General features: G+C 38.3%; 1 protein-coding gene and 1 pseudogene across 6 annotated transcripts in view; one reads left to right on the top strand and one right to left on the bottom strand.

Moving 5' to 3' along the window:
* Positions 1-22,976, top strand: part of BTBD9 (BTB domain containing 9) — a 469,792-nt gene that overhangs the window by 40,290 nt on the left and 406,526 nt on the right. For 3 of the 6 annotated variants that reach the window (XM_007972737.3, XM_038005643.2, XM_038005644.2), the window contains 5 exons: positions 2,326-2,537; positions 5,814-6,177; positions 7,289-7,553; positions 19,698-19,917; positions 22,417-22,536. In XM_007972737.3, coding sequence (XP_007970928.1) covers positions 2,353-2,537; positions 5,814-6,177; positions 7,289-7,553; positions 19,698-19,917; positions 22,417-22,536 — 1,154 coding nt within the window. In that variant the 5' untranslated portion in view covers positions 2,326-2,352. Of the gene's footprint in view, positions 1-1,264; positions 1,501-1,932; positions 2,226-2,325; positions 2,538-5,813; positions 6,178-7,288; positions 7,554-19,697; positions 19,918-22,416; positions 22,537-22,976 lie in introns of those variants that run through there. The other 3 variants (XM_038005645.2, XM_007972735.3, XM_073005943.1) reach the window with 3 other exon arrangements.
* LOC103221560 (protein TFG pseudogene) lies at positions 11,597-13,584 on the bottom strand (annotated as a pseudogene).

Here is a 22,976-nt window from a genome sequence, read left to right as displayed (position 1 = left end):
TCCCAGTCTGATCCTTTGCCTAGAGTACAGTCAGTCCTTGAGGTCAGTCCTTGATCACAGGGTAGGCCAGGGGCTAGCAAACTGTGTCCTGCAAGTCTAATCTAGGTCTTTTCTAGAAATAGCTTTATTGGAGATAGCCATGTTTATTCATTTTCTTATTGCCTATGGCTGCCTTTAGGCTCCTACCATAGAGCTGAATCATTTGACGTAGATTGTATAACCTGCAAAGCTTTAAACTATGTACCATATGAACCTTTATAGAAAGTTTTCCAACTCCTGTATTACACTGTTGTTGTATATACACATTAAGACTATTGTATCATACATTACTTGCTCATACTCTCAAATAGATCTTCTTAAGCTGAATTTGGTCTTTCATACACAAGTGACTAGATATTATTCTGTTTTTAGGGCTTTCAAATGGAGGCTGCAGTTGAGGGAGAAGGATTTCCCTTGGCAGTTAGGGGATTATCCTGCTAGTTCTCTGATGTTCCTACTGTAGGGAACCAAGATTTTGCTCACTTACCTGGGGTAGGTGTTTTCTTGCCTAGCTCATTTTCCATGTTCTTCTGCATCACTGCTATTGCTCCCCCTTTTGAGGGTGGGTGTATGGTACTAGGTTAACTGAAGCAGGCAGATTCGGAATCTGGTCCATGAAGATCTTCCATTGCAGTCACAGGAGAGAAAGATCATTTTTCACACACTTTGCTAATGATCTGGATGTGGGGGTTTAAAGATTAGGAGCTGTTCAACCTTTAATTGTGGTTCAAGTGGAGAACTCAAAAAGGTGTGGAGGTCTAGCAGAGAAAACATATCTGGCTCAATTTCTCTAGTCTCTGATGCAGCGGAGGGGTAGCTGGCTACCTCTGAGCTAACAACCACCTCTTCACCTGGGGCATCTGAATGCTAGCCAAGGCTCTAACATACTTGCCGGTTACTTACACTTATCAAAGCAGTACCTTCAATTAGCTGGCCATGATGGTACACACCTGTAGTCCCAGCTACTTGCCAGGCTGAGGTGGGAGGATCACTTGAGCCTAGGAGTTCCAGGTTACACTGAGTGGTGATCGCGCCACTGCACTACAGCCTGGGCAACAGAGCAAGACCAACTTTTTTTTTTTTTTTTTTTTTTAAATACCTGCAAGTACATTCGGTATTAAAAAACAGAAACATTTTAAGCTTTCTAAGACTATAACCCCCCACCCCACCCCCGCCACTTTCTTACATGTAAAGCTGTTAATCATGTTTTCCCTTTGATTTTCAGTTACTTTTGTAGAAAGACATTGCATACAAAAGCAAGGAAGGTGCCTGGAAGTGAGACAAAGTGTAATGATGTTCTGGTAAACACTGACAGCCTGATCATCAGAGCAACAAGTTTGGAGTAGAAGCCACAGTCTTGAGAAAACTGTTAGAGTTACTCTTCTGTTGGATGTGGGGAGCTTAGGACACTACTGCAAATGTTCATTAATAAATGTCAAGTTATTTTTGTGACTCCAAAAGGTTATTATTATTATTATTATCATTATTATTTTTGAGATGAAGTTTCACTCTTGTGGCCCCGGCTGGAGTGCAATGGCACCATCTTGGCTCACCGCAACCTCCGCCTCCTGGGTTCAAGCAATTCTCCTGCCTCAGCCTCCCAAGTAGCTGGGATTAGAGGCTCCCACCACCACACCCAGCTAATTTTGTGTTTTTAGTAGAGACAGAGTTTCTCCATGTTGGTCAGGCTGGTCTCAAACTCCTGACCTGAGGTGATCTGTCCGCCTCAGCCTCCCAAAGTGCTGGGATTACAGGCATGAGCCACTGTGCCCGGCCCCAGAAGATTTTTTTTTTTAAATAAAATATTTGAGATGGTTGCATACCAAAACTTCTTATTTGAAATCTGATTATTTCACTTACTCTGTTTGTAATTTGGGCCTAGATCTATGCCTGAATGACTTTTCTATTGGGTATAGTTGTACCCAACCTTAGTATATCTATGCAAAAGAGAAGTTATTCTGATTGTTGATTTTTCTTTTCCTAAGGTACTGTAAGGAGTATGGGACCTGTGTGTGGGCTCAGTTTTCTAGACTGATGGCTCCAAGTGCTGTTAGTGTTTGGAGACTGGCGTTTTTGCTTTCCTAGTGTGAAGAAGGGAGTACAGTTAAGGGAAGCCGACTGAATTCCTTCTCAAAATAAATGGGTTAATAAAGATACCATTGATTAACTTTCTCACGGGAATTTTTGTAAGCACTTTAAATTTTTACTTAGCTATGTTTATGGTATGTGATTTTCTATGTGTACTCCCCTCCCCCCACTAACTCTCATTCCTTCTTCATATGATAGATCAGCGACTATCATCTGTTCTACAAGATGAGTAACAGCCACCCTCTTCGCCCCTTCACTGCAGTGGGGGAAATTGATCATGTGCACATTTTGTCTGAACATATTGGTGCCTTGTTGATTGGGGAAGAATATGGCGACGTCACATTTGTTGTGGAAAAGAAACGTTTTCCTGCCCACAGGGTAATTTTAGCAGCCAGGTGCCAATATTTTCGGTAAGTGTGTAATACTTTTTTTGAAAATTCAGTTCACTTGTAGAAAACACTGGCATTTTCTGCTCTGTGAAAAATACATAACCAAGTATAATGACAAATTCTCGCAGTCCCTCAATTCAGTATCTATAAAGACTTCATCCTTGTAGACTTTGTTATTTTTTGAGAATCACCTTTTCCTTTAGGAGCCATCTTAAAATGAAAGGGTTGGAAGGTTTCCCAAACCAGATAGTGCCCAATCAACCATTTTTCAAGGTGTCAAGAATGTTTTTCAGGCTGAGTCTTCGTTACCCTCACTTTCTCCTCCCAATAGATGGCTAATGGGACTAAAGCTTCTTTTTGTATAGGTAGACTGCCTTGTGGACCTGCTAATGGACACATATACCACTTGGTTTGGGACTCCTGAGGTCTAGGACCTGTTAGTAACCCAGCAGATCTAAGACATGCACTTGTATGCAGCTGTTGTTGGTCACTTGGGTCCTTAATTTCCAGGGTTATAAATCTTAAGCTGATCTTTAAGTACTCTGCATTTTATCTAATATTTGTTAAAAGGGAGTCATCAATGAATTACTGAGTGAGTTATAATTTGTGCGTGATAATGGATCTTTTTCTATTTTTAAGGATAAAGATGTTCCACAGAGTTATAGATTTATCTGGGAAACTTGGTATCTGAAATGGAGATTCCATTGGCTTAGAGAAAATTTCAATTACCTTCTAGTGATAACTGCAGTCTGGCTTTTATAATCAGAATTAATCAAGACAGCAACACTTAGAGTCAGACACGTTGTGGTAAAGTGTGTCTCCTGGAAATATTTACTGTGTAGCTAGAGCTCCTGTGGTTTTTCATGAACTTCCAGTTTTACACATGTAAAATGCCAATGTGGATGAAACCAGGAGCCTAGAAAAGTGAGGAGTCTGTTAAAAGTTCTAACACTCTCCTATTCTTCCTAGCAGTCAACTCTACCAAGGCATCTGACCTTGGTCTAGCCATTATTTGTTATCATCTTCTGTCCTCTGCACACTTTTCTGTTTCTTCCCCCTTTTAAAATTTCAGTCCAGTCATTACTATTAAAGTGTTTTACAAGAGTCCACTTTTTATTAAGTCAGAACTTCTCGGCCTGTGTTTATTATTTATTAATACAGTATACCTTGTCCTCTTTTAAAAATAATTTGAAACAACTTTATGAGGGTTTCTTTTAGGTGATTAGTATATCCTTAAAAGAAACTCAACTACTTTTAGAAATTTGAAGATTGTATTGAGTGAATGGAATATACTCCCCCCACTTACTGACCTTGTTCTTGATGTCTTTGTAGATATTGAACCTTTGTAATATTTGCTGGTTCACTAAGCTAAGCTCAGAGTCTACCTTAGACTACCTTAGAGCTAAGCTATACCTCTAAGTCTACCTTAGAGCTAAGCTCAATGCTACCTTGGACAGATTCTCAATGCTGACAGTATTCATGTGCAAAGGAACGTTAACTGTCAGCTGTCAGAAGAGGCTTAAGTGCTGTCATGATAGCCTATCAATTCCCAGATAAGGAACTTATAGGAGGAAACTCTTCATAGTAAACATTGAACCTCTGTGCTTGTCTCTTTGTTGAAGTTGGGGGTTCATATTTACTGTTCCAAGGGAGCCTCATCAAAACCACTTTTAAAGCATTGAGAATCCAGATAAATACCATGGATCATACAGGATTGGGGATAAGTCTTGAGGTCTCCTCAAGAAGGAGAAGTTCTTTAATTTGGTAATTTTAGGGTAATGGTTGGATGCTCTCTGGATTAATGGAAACCTTCAAGGGCATTTTTAGGCAGAGTATAACCCAGTGAAGAGGTATGCTCAGAATATTCATGAATCTTTTCTGGGTGGTTTCAACTATTTTCCTGGGGCAAGCAAGAATGCTAGGTCCTGGGAGAGGGTGGGACAAGTTCTAGGTAGGTAACCCTGAAATGCTAGTCCTCCTCTGAGAATTTTAGTAACAGAGAGAATCTCTTTCTTGCTTCCAGTCTCTTCCTCTCACTTTTGCTTCTTTTCTTTCTCATTCTGTATTCTTCTCTCCCTTTTCTGCACTTCTCCCTTGTCCTCTTCATCCTTTCTTTCCTGATAGGTTGGAAGTTTAATTGGTTCATATTGTTCCTCTTGATTAATAAAGGTAGAAATTCAAATTCATTACCTAACTGGATTGTCTAGTTTTCATTTTTTTTTTTAGATAAGCAATAATGTAGGGCTTTTTGTTTAATCTGAAAGGAAAAAAAATCACTGTAATCCTATCAGTAATTTCATTTTTAATTTATAAAGTGACAGATGAAAGTCTTTGTCTCCCAGCGATCTAATACCATTTCCCAGAAGTAAGTGATGTTAAGAGTTTAATATGAATTTCCTCTGATTTTTCTTGATTTAAAGCAATATCTGTATAGACATACGTGCATAAACATGTAAATATGTGGTTATATACTTTTTTCATGCAGTACGTATGGATCTGCAATTTTACTTACTCGCCTACCATATCCTGGACATGTTTTCAAAACAGTACCTATTGGTCTCCCTTGATCTTTCTAATGGCTGCATAGAATGCATATATCACAGTTTTTTTAACCATGTTGCTGTTGATGGACATTTAGATTTTTTCTAGTGTTTCAGTATGTTTTCTTAAACATTTTTCTTTACTGTATTACTTCTCTAGAATTGAGTCCTAAAAGAGAGATTACTGAGTTGAAGGGTATACACATTTTAGGTTTGACTAGATACTACTAAATTACTTTCCATAAAGGGCTGCCCATTTATACTTTCAAAGCAGTGTGTCAAAGAACCTGTTTTTCCATTGCTTTTGCAGCACTGATATTAACAAGCCTTTTGATTTCTGCCAGTCTTACAGGGGAGAATGGCATCATATTAGTGTTTATCTTTATCTGATTATATCTTTTCCTACAGAGTTTTACTTTTTAAACTGCCTTATTGACCTTTAACATCTTTATACCAACTTCATTGTGCCTCTCAAGAGATCACTCTCATCTTCCTATTTAATATCTATCACATATCTTGAGCTTTCAGAGTATCTCATTAGTTCAGTGGTTTATAGAATTAATTCAAACAGTTTTGAAATCATTCCTCTTGCTTCCTTTAAAGAACCATTTTAAATGACTATTTTGCATTTTTTCACTTGGATCTTTGTGTCATTAAACAAATTTATATTTGCATAATGTTGATAACTGTTATTTCCAGTATTTTGTAGCAAATCCTATTTGAGAGTTTCTTCATGTGTTTCTTCCCTGATGTGCAGAGCATTATTATATGGTGGAATGCGAGAGTCTCAGCCTGAAGCAGAAATTCCTCTCCAAGACACCACTGCAGAAGCATTCACAATGCTACTCAAATATATCTACACTGGGCGGGCAACGCTGACAGATGAGAAGGAGGAGGTGCTGCTGGACTTTTTGAGCCTGGCTCATAAATATGGATTTCCAGAGCTAGAGGATTCTACCTCTGAGTATCTCTGTACCATACTGAACATTCAGAATGTCTGCATGACTTTTGATGTTGCCAGTCTCTACTCACTTCCCAAGTTAACTTGTATGTGCTGCATGTTTATGGACAGGAATGCTCAGGAGGTGCTCTCAAGTGAGGGTTTCCTCTCCCTTTCTAAGGTGTGTCATTTGTCTACAAGTAATTTATAGGCAGCATTGTTTTCTTTATACCTATACCATAGAAGTATAGCAGTGGACTAAATAATTAAAAAAAAACCATTGGTATCAAAGAGATTATCTGGTCTAGCCACTTGCATCTAGCTACTAGGACTCTAGATCATAAAACAGAGGGGCTGGTTAGTTGTGTTTTCTTTTAAGGTTCTTCTGGTAAGTTTTATGTGCAAAAGAGACTGTGCGGCTGAGTGGTTGTTTTCAACGTAGTGACAAATAGAGTCCTTTTTGGTGTTGCATACTACCTTTTGGTTTTGTTTTTCTCTGACAGAGAGTGTGACTAATAATTCCTTAGAGCAAGCAGGCAAATTCATAAAGGAGATCTGATGCATCATTTGATGTCTTTAAGTCACTGCTTTCTTTGCTGGCTTAAACTTCAGTGTTATAGCTAGAGTAAAACTGTTTTGCTCAAATCTTCCTTTGAACTCTGGATGGCGATTGTCTCTACATTTCCCTTGTTGTGTTCCTTCTAGAACCTGGATATTTCTAATGAGAAAACCTATTGAAAAGCTACATATCTTGAGTTGAGGGTAAATTAAGATCTGTGTTACCATATTTCATTTTTTTATACTGAATTTTTAAAGACAGTGATCTTTGAGGGTTGCACTATTGTTGCTGGAGGTCAGTTTGGAGATCTGAGAGCCCAAAATATGGTGGTGAAGTAATACTGTGCAACAAAATACTTTGAATTTTAAATGCCAAATATATCTTTCTAACTTAACAATGTACACTCCCTTGAAGAATCTGTATGTATTGACAGCTTTTCACTTTGGTGTTTTTCTTTTTGCTGTTTTAAAAAAGATGAATGCAGATGTGTTTGGAAAGATTAAATGTTTGATGTAGTGGTACAAGATACCTGAGCATAAAAGAAAGGTGCTACCATCCTGGTTGTTTACATAGCCATAATGAGCTGGAGGCTGTGTGGCACAAAGCATAAGGGAAGGAGAGGGTCAAAAAGAGTTAATTGCCTAAGTTATGCTTGTTCTGTAAGCTTTTACTGATTGATCATGCAATGGTTGAACGTCATATAACTGGAATTTTACCTTTTTATCCTTTTCAGACAGCACTTTTAAACATCGTGTTAAGAGATTCATTTGCAGCTCCCGAAAAAGATATTTTCCTAGCCTTATTAAACTGGTGTAAGCACAATTCAAAGGAGAATCATGCTGAAATCATGCAGGCTGTACGTTTACCTCTCATGAGCCTCACAGAGCTTCTGAATGTTGTGAGGCCTTCGGGACTGTTGTCTCCTGATGCCATCCTGGATGCCATTAAAGTGCGATCTGAGAGCCGGGATATGGACCTCAATTATAGAGGCATGCTCAGTAAGTACCTGTCTATCCTAAACTCACCAAAAGGCTTGGTGTGCCTCTGATGCCGTTAAAACTGCAAGACTACTACAGAACTGTATAATGCAGGTGTACATGAAACGTACGTTTATGAACAGCTAGCTTTGCTTCCTACGGAATGTCTTTCTCCGTCATTTTCCTGTTAATTCCTCCTGAGATTGATTAGCCTTTGTAGGCCCCAAAATAGGTATTTCTTGCCATTCCTGGACAGATTTCTCACCTGCTCCCCAGAATGTCAGAAATGGACACTTTCCTAAAAAGCTGCTTCTCATGTTAAGACCTTTTCTTCCTTCCTCCATCAAATAAATACTGAGTAAATGCTATATACTTATTATTTTGGGTATCAAGAACATGGAGATTCTTTTTTTTTTTTTTTTTTTTTGAGATGGAGTTTCACTCACTCTTGTTGCCCAGGCTGGAGTGGAAGGTGCAGTCTTGGCTCACTGCAACCTCCGCCTCCCAGGTTCAAGCGATTTTGCTGCCTCGGCCTCCCAAGTAGCTGGGATTATAGGCACCCACCACCACACTTGGCTAGTTTTTATTTTTAGTAGAGACAGGGTTTCACCATGTTGGCCAGGCTGGTCTCAAACTCCTGACCACAGGTGATTCACCTGCCTCGGCCTCAGAAAGTGTTGGGATTACGGGCGTGAGCCACCACACCGGGCTGAACATGGAGATTCTAAATAACAATAATAATAGCTAACACTTATGTAACATACATACATAGTGTAGCTAACACTTATGATACTTATCACCATTAATGAATTTATAGCAATTAACACTTACAGAGTGCATAGTATGTATCAAGAACAGGTCCTACACGACCATTTAATTCTCACAACTCTTTGAGGTATATACTGTTATTGACTCCATTTTACAAAATGAGGAAACTGAAACAGAGAAGTTAAGTAACTTGCCCAAGGTCACACAGAAAGATGGCAGAGCTGAGAGTCAAACCTATGTAGTTTGGCCCCAGAAGTTGTGTAATTAACCACTAAACTATGCTGCATAATTGTTAAACATAGTCTCTGCCTTTGATCCTTTTAATTTCATTGTGGAAATAAGACATAAACTCCCATGAAAAGTTAAATACAACAATATTCAAGGGAGTACATGTTATAGAACTTCAGAAGAAAGAAGTGGCTTGGAATGATTGAGGGATATTTCATGGAGGTTATGAAGCTTGAGTTGAGCCTTGACATTTGATTTGAATAGTATAAGAGTTGGGTAAATTTCAGATGGGTAGAATCATGAGGTTAATAGACAGAGGTTAGAGCATTTGAAGAGACCATAAATAGAAGAGCTTGATTAGAGTAGAAGGCTATTATTGATTAGTAGCAAAGAAACTATGTGAAGGTCAGCTTAGGCCAGTTTATGGAAGTCTTTGAAACTAGATTGGAATCTCCCTTTTATGCAGTGCAGAACCAATGTGAGAGAGGGAGAGTGGCATGCATCCAGTGGTGGTTTTGAAAGACTGATCCATAGTGCTGTATTTGAGTATTTAGAATAAGGGAAAACTGATTCAGGGAGACCAGTGAGGAGAGTATTTAATCTGTGCACAATTGATACTACCTTAAACCAGATTGGTGGCAGGGAAAATGGAAAATAATGAATGATTAGAACAGATACTATGGGAAAAAATAGATCTTGGTGATTCAAAGAATTTAAATTTGGGGATTAAGTTTAGGAAAAAGTTACCATTTGTTATCAAATCTAAGAAGCCAGAAATTCTGAGGCACCATTATTTTATGTTCCACTAAGAAAAAAAACAATACTGCCAATGAACTGTGACACACTATGATGTCTGCATCGCAATTTCTGAAATTAAAACATTAGAACACCAGGTGTGTCTGTAATGAAATACAGTACAGTACTTCTTTGAAGAAGATGGTGAGCTTGTTTTTAGATTGAGTTTGAGGGTTTTGGGGACATGCAGGTTGTAAGTTCTGTCCCAAGCTAGTCATTTCCCTGAGTGATGTCTTCTTGACCGTGCCTTTAAACACTCTCTTGAAATACTGATTGATCTTAAATAGATGTTCTTAACAGAATTCTCTCCTGACTTATCAGGTCTAGATTTCTTTTCACTGGGCATAGAAGAAGAAACGTAGGTTTTGGCCCAGACAAATTTGACCTCAAATCCTGAATTAGTTAGTTACTAGTTGTGTGATCTGGTATTAAATTATTAAGGAATCTTACCTTTTACATCTCCTAGCATTGTTATGAGACTTAATTGAAATAATGTGTGCAAATAATGTGTGTAAGATCAATATAGGAAAGCATTGTTACTATATATCATTTTGATGTTGTTTTTCCTCTGTACATCTGTGTGAGAATTACCACCTTGATCATATTGTTTTAGACGTTTTTGTTTACTTGTCTTTGTTCCTTGAAGGCAGAGATGATCTTTGTAGGCCTTATTGATCTCTATATCCTTGACATTTAACACACTAAATAGCATATGATGGATACTTGGTGGATGCTTAGTGAATGAATGCAGGGAGAAATGTCTAATAGGAAGTGGGAACACATTACTGTTTAGGAACCAGTCAAAGCTGGTGATAAAATAGTTGAAACCTGAGCTGCTAGAGTATAGAGAAAGAAGTAAAAATCAAAGTCTGAAACTTGGAGAAAACCTATAGCCAGGGAACTTAAGGTAGAGAAGGAAGGAGGAAGACATTTGGGATAGAAGAGAGTTACAGAGGACAGCCAGAGGAGAGAGCTTTCATATGGATTCAATGGTCAGTGGTAGCTCATGATGGGGAGGTCAAGAAAATTGAGAGATAACTTTTGGATATAAATTGTGATTAGTTGGTAAGTAACCTGGACAGAAGATTGGCTGCCAGGGAATTAGGCCATGGATGTTTGAAAAGATAACAGAGATAACATAATGCCTCTCTGATTTGTGAATTGGATTGAAAGGTAGTAAAAACATAGTATGGTAGCTAGGGAGATCAGGTTAGGAGAGGTCCAGGAAGAAATCAGAGGTGCTAGAGAATGGTACTAGTTAAGTGTCAGCCTTGGATAAAGTGTGGGAGGACGGCAAGTGAAGAGGTAATGAGATGAGTAATTAGTGTTAGGCTTTTCAAATTGTCATGTTGGATCCTGTCTTATATAAGCTCCTTTCCCTCTCTTGCCCTACATTTGATTTGAAGTGCTGAAAAGGCCCTAGAACTGGATTCATTATAGGGATAATCTTGGGACGTGTTTGCAGGAGTGAGGATTTCTTTTGGACATTTCACATGGTTACTGGTAGCTTGGAATTGATCAACTGGTCAGTATAAGGGTAGTACCTGGGTTACAAGAAACTCATGAGATTAGTTGCGAAATGGAGAACTTAGCCAGTTGAGTCACTCAGTTCTGAAATGATAAATATACAGATTGTTGTTCATCAATGTTAAATTCTTCGCTTTGGAGTGAATGATGGGGAGCTCAAGGAAGAGATTATGTAAATGTTTGGGAATCCTTTAACTTCTAAACTTGAGTAATGATTAAGTAACAGTCTGTTTTTCCTGACTTTTAAAGCCAGGAATAATATGAATAATAAAAGCAGTAATATAAATACACGGAAGCCTTACACTTCCCTGTTTTTTTTTATTCAATCATCTATATTAATCTATCAGTGTTACATTTTATACATAACATCTAGTCGTATTCTCAAAGGTCTCTACTTTAGTACATCATGTTAATAGCAGAAGGCCAAGTAAGATGACTAAACCTTACACTAGCATTTTAATATCCTCTGTACAAGGGAAGCTAGAAAGTCAGTCACTTTACACACATGTAAGAATAGTGTTCCAAAATAACTAAGAAGATGCTACATTTTTAAGCAAGGAGGAAGAACTTTGATTTTGGTCTTTGTGTTCCAGCAAATTATACTTTCAATTAACAGCAACAAAGATATCATAAAAAATGCTCTGCTTTGAAAATTTCTGAACTTCATTACAGATTAAAACAGTATTTTGGAGTCTTTTGGGAGGCCAGTAGCTAGCAGCTACATTCATTGGTGTAGATGAGCCTCCTTATTGATAACCAGGTCCAGGTTGGGTATAGCCCAGACCAAAGGGAGGACATATAAGGATTAGGCCCACTTGGAGGAAGGGTCATGCTACTTATAGGAAGTGAAGTAAAACCTGGTCTTGGTTGATAGGCCCAGGCCTCAGGTTGGCTTGGAGCCATTCTAGGTTGAGAGGCGGGGGCCACATTGTAATTAGTAGGCTGAGAAGTTTGGGAAGTTTGTGCAGGATAATTGCTTGCCTGGTACTGTGTGGCGGCTGAGCAGGCAGTTGTTGAGGCTGACCAGAAAGGCAGGAGCTGGTGCCTAGGTGGTTGGTTGTTGGCCATATCCTTGGAACTGCTGAGGTTGTTTAGGGTCCATTCTGCTGACTCTGGCTTGTTGAATACTGAATCCCATACTGTTGAGGCTGCTGAGATGGAGCCTGTAGCCGCTGCGACCATAGCCAGCCTGTTGCTGGTACTGTTGGTACAGCTGACTTTCAATCTGACCTGCTTGTATTTTAGCTTCTGCATATGGTGGTTGCTGTGGCTGAACTCCTGGTGGGTGAGCTGCTGCTGAGGAGGCGGCGGCAATGCTGTCAGGTGTTCCTGAACAGTCTTCTACAAGAGCACTGGGTTGCCCTGAAACCTGATCATCTGTTAAGCCAGACGCCGACGTAACATTATTTTTTATTTCATCTTGGTTTTTTTAAAGGGTCAAAAACGGACATACTTGCTGCCATAACCTGAATATACTGTTTTCCAGAAGAATCCAAAGAAGCAGGCTTTTCTTCCCTACCATCCACAGTATCATTTTCAGGAATACTGGTGGAAGGTCCTGGTTCTCCAGGTGATTCCAAGCTATCCCATAAATGACTCACTTTATTTCAAAGTTCTGTCAGTTCTTGACGGAGATATTTCACCTGACTTGATTCAAGGGGGTCTTGGTTGACCATTAACAAATAGTGCCAGTTTCAGTGTCCTACTACACTGAATTGCAAAGGAAAGGTCAGAACTATCAAAAATTGTTATAAGATCATCTTTATCATTGTACTTTATTGTTACTTCGACATTGCTCAGAAGCTTTCCCCTGAAAACTCGTTGCATCATTAGCACTAATTCATCATAAGCAATATTAATATCTTCATTATGGATAGGAATTTGTGGAATATCCTCCCCAAGTTGAGCTTTCATGATTAGCTTCCCACTTAGGTTCAACTGTCCGTTCATGGTGGACTCCAGGATGTTCTATATACACAACCCTAGAGAAAGAGGGCTTGTGGAGGCCACCGCCGCTGCCTCTCCACAGGTCTCCACCGACTGGGCCGATGCCAGGCCGCCAGACTGGGGTGTTGAGGGGAGTCGTGGTCACTGACCCCTCGGTTGCCCTCCATGGCCACTGCACCTCACTTGTAGGCTCATATGGGCCTGCCCAATCACCAAAAATAAGTTATTTTCTAAGTAAACATTATTTTATTTATTTATTTTTTTGAGATGGAGTCTCACTCTGTCACCCAGGCTGGAGTGCAATGGCGCGACCTTGGCTCACGGCAACCTCCACCTCCCAGGTTCAAGTGATTCTCCTGCCTCAGCCTCCCAAGTAGCTGGAATTACAGGCACCCACCACCACGCCTGGCAAATTTTTGTATTTTTAGTAGAGGTGGAATTTCACCAGGTTGGCCAGGCTGGTCTTGAACTCCTGACCTCAGGTGATCCACCTGCCTCGGCCTCCCAAAGTGCTGGGATTACAGGTGTGAGCCACCGCGCCCGGCCAGTAAATGTTACCTTAACATTCATGTCATTGTTTTCTTTTATCAAATTTCTTCACTGTTAGGGGAAAAAAAGGATTATTTCAGAAGTGTTCCTGGGCTGATGACTTGAAAAGATAGGTCTGTTTATTTTGAAGTTATTGACAGAATTTGGTTTTGCTATTGTTGTTCTTCCCTGGATGTAGATTCTGTGTCTTTGGGGACTTTTCATGAAGTATAGAGAGGTTTTATCTTGGGACTGGGTTATAGAGATTAATACTTTTCCTTTGAATTTATTATCATTGGTTACTGTAAGGTTTAATTCTTAGAGCTGCATGTCCTAAGGCTTTTACCAAATTACAGGGATTTTTTTTCCCCCTTTAAAAAAAAAAGAAGATCCAAACAGTCTTTTAAACTTATCTGTGATGGTCTTTCTGGACAGTAGTTTAGACTAGCTTTATGCATATATAATAATGAACATTTCTCTATACAGCTGGGGAAAGAGAATTAACTTTTTAATGAAATTTTTGTTTTAGGATATTTGAACTACCTGTACCTCTGCCAAACATTTAGCTTTGTCTTAGCTGTGGAGATATTTCTATCTATCCTAAAAGTTGGTGCTTTTTCTTTTTTTTTTTTTTTTTTATTAAGGCTGAGTTATATTTCATTTTGTATATCTCAGGTTTTAGATTTGGGGAAAGAGTTATTTCTTGTTTTTGCATGTTTATAGTAGGGAGCATATCACAAATTCTATCCTCAAGATATCTTTATTGAATACAAAGTCAATCTGTTTGTAGGACTGCTAAGTTACATTATTGGTTAATACATAAATGTGCGTGTGTGTGTGTGTGTGTGTGTGTGTGTGTGTAGGTGTGTAGTCTGTCCTGTTTGCCCTGTACCTATCCCTGTAGTTTCCTCAGACTGAGGGAGCTTGCAACTGTGATATGATATTTCTTGGTTTGTTTGCTTAGATTCTTATACTAGGTTGAGCTTTTTGAGTAATGTAATTATGTTGCTTTGCCTTTGTTTTTCAAGCACCTACCTAGGACAGTGCCTGAATCTAGACTTTTGTTTTTTTAAGTGATAAATGAGTGGCTGAATGAATCCATCCCTGGCTTCTAAACTAGAATTTAAATTTGTCTCATCTATCACATAAAGACACTAATAGTAACAGTGAACCTTTAATACTTTCAAAGCTCTTGGAGCTGGGCGCAGTGGCTTACACTTGTCATGCCAGCACTTTGGGAGGCTAAGGCAGGAGGACCACTTGAGGCAAGGGGTTCAAGATCAGCCTGGGCAATATAGTGAGATGCAGTCTCTAAAAAAGGTTTTTTTTAATTAGCTGGGTGTGATGGTGCGTGCCTGTAGTCCCAGCTGCTTGGGAAGCTGAGACAGGAGAATGGCTTGAGCCCAGTAGTTTGAGGCTGCAATGAGCTATAATTGTGCCACCACACTCCAGCCTATGTGACAGAGCATGACCCTGTCTCTAAAAATATACAAATAAAATAAATAAAACTCTTTGACTTTGTATCTTCAAAGATAGAAGATGCTATTTGTATCTTCCCAACTATAGTTTATTGTGATAGAGAAAATCTCATCTGCAAATAGGGGGTATATATAAGTCATCTCTAATGAGTATTCCTCCATGGTAGTGTGTAGTATTGGTGTATGTGCTCTTGTCTCCTGAGTGGTGAGCTCCGGAGAGCTGAGTCTAGTACAGTGAGCAGCACATAGGAAGCACCATAAGATTTTTTTTTTTATTTAATAGGATGAAAGTCCCTTTCAGCTCTGTGATCTATGTAACTTGCCTAAATTACCAAGTGAATTCAGTGCCAGAACTGGAACCAAAGTGCTGGTCTTGTGACTCACCAGGCAAATACTCCTTCATAGATTCTTCTGCCTGGGTTCTTTTTTGTTTCCATTTTGTGTTATGTTTGAGTACCAGTACTGTCAAATGGGGAAAGGAGGCCTGCAGAGAGTGGGAAAGCGGGGGCGGGGTGGGGGGTGGTTAAGGTAACACAGGAATTGTAAAGTAAGTCACTTGTAATACTGCAGTTCTTGGGGATTATTCACAGGAAGGGAGTATCCATACATTTTCTAGGGAAGTTGGGATGGGGAGTAAAAAATGATTTAGGTGACAGAATTGGGTAAGTAGATTGCTTTGGGCAGAGAACTAAGTCTGGATCCAAATAATCCACTGGGGCAAATGACCATGTCAACCTACATGTAATAGGGAGTTTGATAAAAGATAATGAAGAACATAAAGCAGTGAAAGAAAAGCACGATGTAATTAAACCAGCACTCCTTGCAGATTTTGGCACTGTGTAGCTAGGGGTACGTTCTGCTTCATTTCTCCTTAACTTTTCTTTCTAATAATTAGCAATTTCTACCTAGCTGTAGAACTTCAAAGCTTAATATTTTTCTTAATGCTTGTAAAATGCATTAAAAATTTTGTGTAAAAAATTATGATTATCTTCTATCTTGTTTAATCTCTATCACCTTTTTTTTTCAAGACAAGAGTTTTGTTCTGTCATCCAGGCTGGAGTGCAGTGGCATGATCTTGGCTCACTGCAACCTCCACCTCCCAGGTTCAAGTGATTCCCCTGTCTCAGCTACCCAGTAGCTGGGATTATAGGCATGTACCACCATCACGCTCAGTTAATTTTTTGTATTTTTAGTAGAGATGGGGTTTTACCATGTTGGCCAGGATGGTCTCAAACTCATGTACTCAAGTAATCCACCTGCCTTGGCCTCCCAAAGTGCTGGGATTACAGGTGTGAGCCACTGTGCCCAGCCGGCACTTTGTATTTTTTTTTTTTCAATTTAAATTGTAATTCTATTTTTTTATAATTTTGCAAGTCATTTCACATTTCAACTGGAAGAATAAATGTAAGAGAGTGCTCACACAAATATGTAAAATTTTGACAAACGAAGCCAAACTTATACAATAAGCATAATTTATAAAACATTATCAAGAAAACAGTAATAAGTATAGAAAAGTTTAGATAAATAAATTTTAGAAAGTAAATTTAATAATCCAAAAACATAGCAAAGTATATGAAAAGTTTAAGACCTTTTTTTCTCTACTGATAGACAGATACAGCCGCTAAGAATATTTATAGTTTGATTTATTTTATTATGATTTAAATTTTCTCATGATCATTCTTCCTATTCATCACTTAATTATGGATTTTGCAGAAAAATTCTTGGAGTTATATTTTTATCCAATGAGATACTCATATTATAGTTACCATGAGAGAATTTCCACTTGTATAGATGTTCTCTGTTTTGAAGTAAAAAATACTCTCAGGGAATGAATCTGTCTGTATCAAGAATGGTTAGGAAAGTTTTCAAGTACCCTTGAAATAAACTTCAAAAGAAGACTTAGACTTGTGGTAGAAATTTCATTTCCATTTTAGACTTTAGTCACAATCACTTGAAACTTTTGTGCCTAGTATGTTACCCCTAGCTTGATAAGTTTTAATGTTGAAGAAACTTACGTTTAGAGAAAATCCAAAGGTGGCATTAGGTGGCATTAGTTTCTAAATCTGAGAGGTTGAGGTTCACGTCTTTGGCCTTGTTTTTTTATTTTTTATTTTTGAGATGAAGTCTTGGCTCTGTCGCCCAGGCTGTAGTGCAGTGACACGATCTCAGCTCATTGCAACCTCAGCCTCCCAAGTAACTGGGATTCCAGGCTCACGTCACCACACCTGGCTAATTTTGTATTTTTAGTAGAGATGGAGTTTCACCATGTTGGTCAGGTTGGTCTTGAACTCCTGACCTCAGGCGATCCACCTGCCTGGGCCTCCCAGAGTGCTGGGATTACAGGTGTGAGCCACCATGCCCAGCCTTTGGCTTAGTTTTGACTTGTGGTGTCAGGACTGCAGGAGATGGTTCCAGGGATCAGCAGCAACAGACTTTGCACCTCCACTTTTTATGCCTAGCAAGAAGGGAAAACATGTTTATTTTTACCAAGTAGTTATGCATCATTGATATCTGAAAAGCATGGATTTCAAGGTTTTGTTTGTTTGCTTGCTTGCTTATAAAGTACTTCCTCTCTAGATCGGAGGTGTCAGGAGGGCAGGGCCTATCTCTGTCGAGTTCGCTAATTATTCCCAAAACCTTCCATGGTGCCTGCCTGGTACAGAATGAGTCCTCAGAAAAATGCTTTTTGACTGGAACTGAATGAGTGCTTTATATGTTACTTTAGCATATATTATCTGTAGTATAATTTTTATTCGTACTGTAATTTTTACAGTAACCCTATGAGGTCGGTTGGACAAAGTATTCTTTTTAGATGAGAAAGCAGATTCAGAGAGACTGACAGGCCTTACTCAAGGGGAGTGAATAATAGAACCTGAATCTTAAGCTTAGGTTTTTTCACTTTAAGTCTAACTTTTTTTTTTTTTTTTTTTTTTTTTCCTCCCTATATCAGACTATTTGTTTCTTTCCTCTGGGTCTAAGGCAATCTTAGAGGGAAGTGGGGGTTAGAAAGAGGGAGAAGGTATGGCCATTCATCAGAAACCCTTCAAGAGGGAAGTAGCAGAATATTCTGTTAAAACACAGGGCCCCTGCAGGCTGACTGCTTGGGTTCTAATCTCAGCTCTGCTACTTGCTGGCTCTGTGACCTGGGGCAGGTTAAGCCTGTCTAACTTTTCTCTGCCTCCACTTCTCATCTGTGAAATGGATGTAATAATAGTACAGTACTCAAAGGATTATTACGAGGAGTACATCAAAGGAATTAATATTTGCAAGGTGCTTAGGACAGTGTCTAGCACATCATGTATTATAGAAGATTTGTTAAATAGGAAGAATATGGGTGATTATCACATGCTAATAGAATTTAGAAAGTTATAAATCGATAGCACTTAAACTTCTGATGTTAAGAAGTTAAGCATAACTAGGATGTTTTGTTTATTTTTGCTGGGTTGCTACAGTCTTTTGCTTCCATTTTAAACTTCCATTTTTCAGCTGCAATTTATTGTTCTTTTCTGGTGCCACTCTCTTTACTCATCTTGATTTGAAATTTAAAAAAATTTTTTTTCCAGAAATCTTCAATGACGAATTACTTTTTAACAAGAACCTGATTATAGCTCACACTTTCCCCTATTCAAATCACACAGCCAAAATGTGTGTGTACTGTGAGAATTTGGTATTTTTTTACAGTCTGTAAACTTACATAGTTCTCTTATTATGTGCTTTTTAATATGTTTTCTTAATAGTAATGGCCATATGTTTTGAAAAGCATATATATATGAGTAGAGATCATAATATGCTTTACAAACATCATCTCATTTAATTCTTAAACAGAAACACCTGGGGGATAGATAGGTGGGGTGGGGGAGGGGGAGGTCTCCCCCCCGCCATTGATAAATGGAAGTTGAGAGTGGGAAACTTCTTTAAAGTGATGTACCTGGCTAAAGGTGAAGCCACTGTTTAATCTCTGACTCTTCAAGCTCTTAACATCTTTCTGCAGCCTCTTGTCTTTCCATGGAAAGTGTCAGTTTTAGAATGTTAGTACCTGGAAGATAGGTTCCAGATCTGTGAAGCATAATTTACACAGAGGACTTCAGAGTCCCAGGCACAACTGATACTTAATAAATCTAATGTTGGTGAGGGGAGGGGATTTAATAGTAACCATAATACTGATTTTGATGACAGACTATCAATTTTCAGTTTTAAAAATTCTGAAGTGCAGAAAAAGGTATCTTCTTTTAAACAATCTTGTTTTATAAGCCAGATTAATTGATTCAGCATATTCATGTATGACTAACAGCTATGCTATATTGGAACCTTTCTTTTTCTGTTGTTTTATCAGATTTCTGACCTATTTGCTTTGCTTTTATACACTGTCCGCAGTCCAGATGGCAGGTACAGGTCATCTTACATGCTATTTTTGTTTAGTCGATATTTAAGTTACTAATAGAATGAACTCAGCAGAGCCAATTTGTTTGTCCTAGTACATATGCCTTTTCTAGTTTTATTAACTTTTGAAAAGTAACATTAGTCTCAAGCACTTTGTGATTGTGATACTAACATTAAATTTAAACTCTGAACAGCATTTTTTTGCTGGTTTGTTTGTTTGTTTTTAATAGGGACAGGGTTTTCCCATGTTGCCCAGGCTGGTCTCAAACTCCTGGGCTCAAGTGACCCGCCTTGGCCTCCTGAAGTGCTGGAATTACAGGCATGAGCCACAGCACCTGGCCTCTGAATGGCGTCTTAATCCTCATAGATGTTCTGTATTTTCTGTCCCATAAACTTGCCTATGCTCTTCTTAAATGCAGATACTAGAATAAAGTGGAATGCTAGAATTATTTCTTTTTCAAAAAGCATAGAATAACTTAACCATTAACCTAGCTTTTTCTATTTTTAACTGTAGTACCAGAAGAAAACATTGCAACTATGAAGTATGGAGCCCAAGTTGTAAAGGGGGAGCTGAAATCAGCCTTATTAGATGGTGATACTCAAAATTATGATTTGGATCATGGATTTTCAAGGCACCCAATTGATGATGACTGCCGTTCTGGCATCGAGATTAAGCTAGGTCAGCCGTCCATTATCAATCACGTACGGATACTCCTATGGGACCGAGATAGTCGGTAAGTGATTAGCATGACTTAGAAACTGACATTATATTTGAGATGACTTAACTTTGTAGTCATCTACTTTTGTTATATAGATATGATGGTTTATCTCTTTGTGATCATTCTGCTATCTCTTGAAGGTTGGTTTTGGGGAAAGAGTTAAAGGGTACATTTCTTTAAAAGAAATACACTTTTTTGTTTTTTTCTTCTTATAAAAATAATATGTGTTTATTGTAGAAGCCGTAGAAAATATAGAAAAGCACATAGAAGAAAATAAAAATTGCTAGTAATCTCATTACCGATTATTAATCTGCATATGTACCTAGCTAGTGTTTTTTTCAATTATGCATGGACACACACACACACAAAGCAGAAACCTGCACAAACATAGTTTTATGGATTAGATATACAAAAAGCTAATTTTACTTTTAATACATTGTGAACATTCTACCCTTTAAAAAATACTCCTCTAAAATGTATTTTTAATAGTTGTTTTATATTCTACCATGAGTTAACATTATTTACTTGATTCATTAGTTTTGGATATTATAACCTTTTAAATGCATTTTACCCTATGGCAAAGAGAAATATTGTCTTTTAGTGTGTAGATAAGTATTATCCTCAAAACAAAAGAAATTTGTGAGAAAATTTAATCCAGTTTGGGAACCCATTCAGTTTCTTGGAGGCTTCAGAATTCTGCCTTTCTTCCAGCCACTGTGATGCTTTCACTCTCTGTGGCTTCTAGGTTCAACCATAATGGCAGAAGTACCAGAGCAGTATGGTGACAAGAACTGAACTGTTTCCTTCATTGCTGTTTATCATAAACCTAAACCCTGCATACCCAGAAACTGTGCCCCACTGATGCCTCTTTAGATCTGGGCATGAAGGGCTTAAATAGTAATGATGATGGTGTCCTGCAAACCTTACAAGGTAGTGTGTTTCTTCTGTTAGCACCACTGCCACCACCCTGGCTTTTTAGGCCATTTGTGCCCAGTGTGAAGGGAAGCTTTTTGAAGTAAGCGTCAGCATTTCCCATGTGCACGGGTGTGGGGGATCCCCAGGTTATCTTTTCCTGTTTGCTTTTTATTAAGAATATATTTTCTAATATGTAGCTTATTGGATATAATTTGATGTTTTTAATTGGCAAAGTGGAACCAATCCACATATCTCATTTCCAAGAGTCTCTGATTAATAATAACAGTATAATAATAATAATACGTATTTGTAGTACTTTCATTACTTTTATGTGGTAGACACTGTTCTAAAAGCTTTACGTATTTCACTCATTTAACTAATAGTGAAATTATTATAAAAATAATGAAAGAAAAGTTCAGTATGTTTGAAACGAAGTGGTTGTCATCGTTTCTGTGATGTTAAATATTTATAGGCCACTTTGTGTTAGTATGTGCATTACATTCACGAGGGATTTAACTTTACCACATAACAGTTCTTTTCTTACAGAAATTGTTGCCATTCTAAGCAAAGGTGAAAAATTCAGAATCTTAAGCCAAAAAGATTCTGACGTGTTGTAAAATTATAGCCTGTGTTACTGATAACCCAGAGAGGTTCAATAAAAGGTTATAACCAGTTTGAGACTGAGTGATAAAATGAATGGGAGTGAGGGGACAGCAAAGAAAATGAGGGGATGACACAAAATAAGCTGACCTTTTCTGGTCACAACTGTGGGTTGCAGAATGACATTTATGGTCACCTAAATCTTCCAAGATTGTTCCTGTTGATATTACAGTACAAGTAATAACTGCATCTCAGATTTAAATTTGGCTTATGAGAGGGGAATATAGATTTGTTCAGGATGGGACCTGCATGTAATGGTTTGGAGTAGCTGACTAGGGGAGGATGATAGGCTGTTTTCATTACTGCCAGATTATCAGCTGGCAAGTTTTAAGTTGTACCCAAAATAAACGTGCATTATCCCTTGACTGGTGTCATTTATTTTTTTGCGGGTAGCTTGTATGTATGGGAGGGTAGGAGACTGGTAGGCAGCAGGAGATAGGCTGCCCTCTGTGGGGGAACCATTCCAAGTTGACTTTCTTCCTTAGAGGGGTGGCCGAACACTCTGGCCTGGGAAGGTAGAGGGAGAAAGCGTATTTCCTGCTTCTCTATTTTCTGTTCTTCTCTCTCTCGTAGCATCATGTATCTTCTAATATGGCATAGGTGAGGCATCCTGACCATGTTTGAAAAGGAGTAAATATCTCGCATGCCTGATGTGTTAAGTACTGTGTAGGACCCTGGGGATATGAGTATAAATGCAGGATGGCCTTTGTTCTTAAGCAGCTTATGATTTGAGAAAGCAGACAGACAACCTGAGAGATAATTTCAGTGCATTGTAGGTGAATGCTATCATAACATTGTTTTGTTATTTGAATTTCATTATGTAGAAAATGTAATTAGTGAATTCTGTATTTTTCTATCTTTTAACACTTTATTAAAGTACAACTTTGTATTGTTATTTTAATATGGTAATTTTTTCTGCTTTTTCTTTTTGATTCACAGGTCTTATTCATACTTCATTGAAGTGTCAATGGATGAACTTGACTGGGTTAGAGTGATAGACCATTCCCAGTATCTGTGTCGTTCTTGGCAGAAATTATATTTTCCAGCCCGTGTCTGCAGGTTAGTTCTCAGTGGTTAATAAATGATTTTTATTTTTGTATAAGGAGATTGGACTTTGAGAAGCAGAACTGCATTTTTTCATCTTGAAAAAAGAGTTTTTCAGGATGTCAACTACTAAACATGTCCCAAGTAAAAAACTTAGGAAAGTATGGAAAAATTATGCATCTTAATATTTACAGTGTGTTGTGGAACTATTTATATAACATGTCTTGTATAATATATATGTAGTACACACATGAATGAATGAGAAGGGACAGGGAACATTTGAGAAGTGGAATGTTTTTTAAGCTCTGTGCTATACAGTGAATGGTCATATCCATTGTGATACATTGAAAGCAGAATTATTGTTAGGGGTGCATTCTTCTTAGGAAAGCCATGAGAGATATTTCTGGAGTCTTCCTTGGCAATGGCCAGGGCTGGAGGAGATTTTTGAATGCCAG

The sequence above is a fragment of the Chlorocebus sabaeus genome, chromosome 17 (assembly GCF_047675955.1).
Source record: "Chlorocebus sabaeus isolate Y175 chromosome 17, mChlSab1.0.hap1, whole genome shotgun sequence".
In the NCBI taxonomy this organism is placed as follows: Eukaryota; Metazoa; Chordata; class Mammalia; order Primates; family Cercopithecidae; genus Chlorocebus; species Chlorocebus sabaeus.
This window is presented reverse-complemented; position numbering and strand designations above follow the sequence as displayed.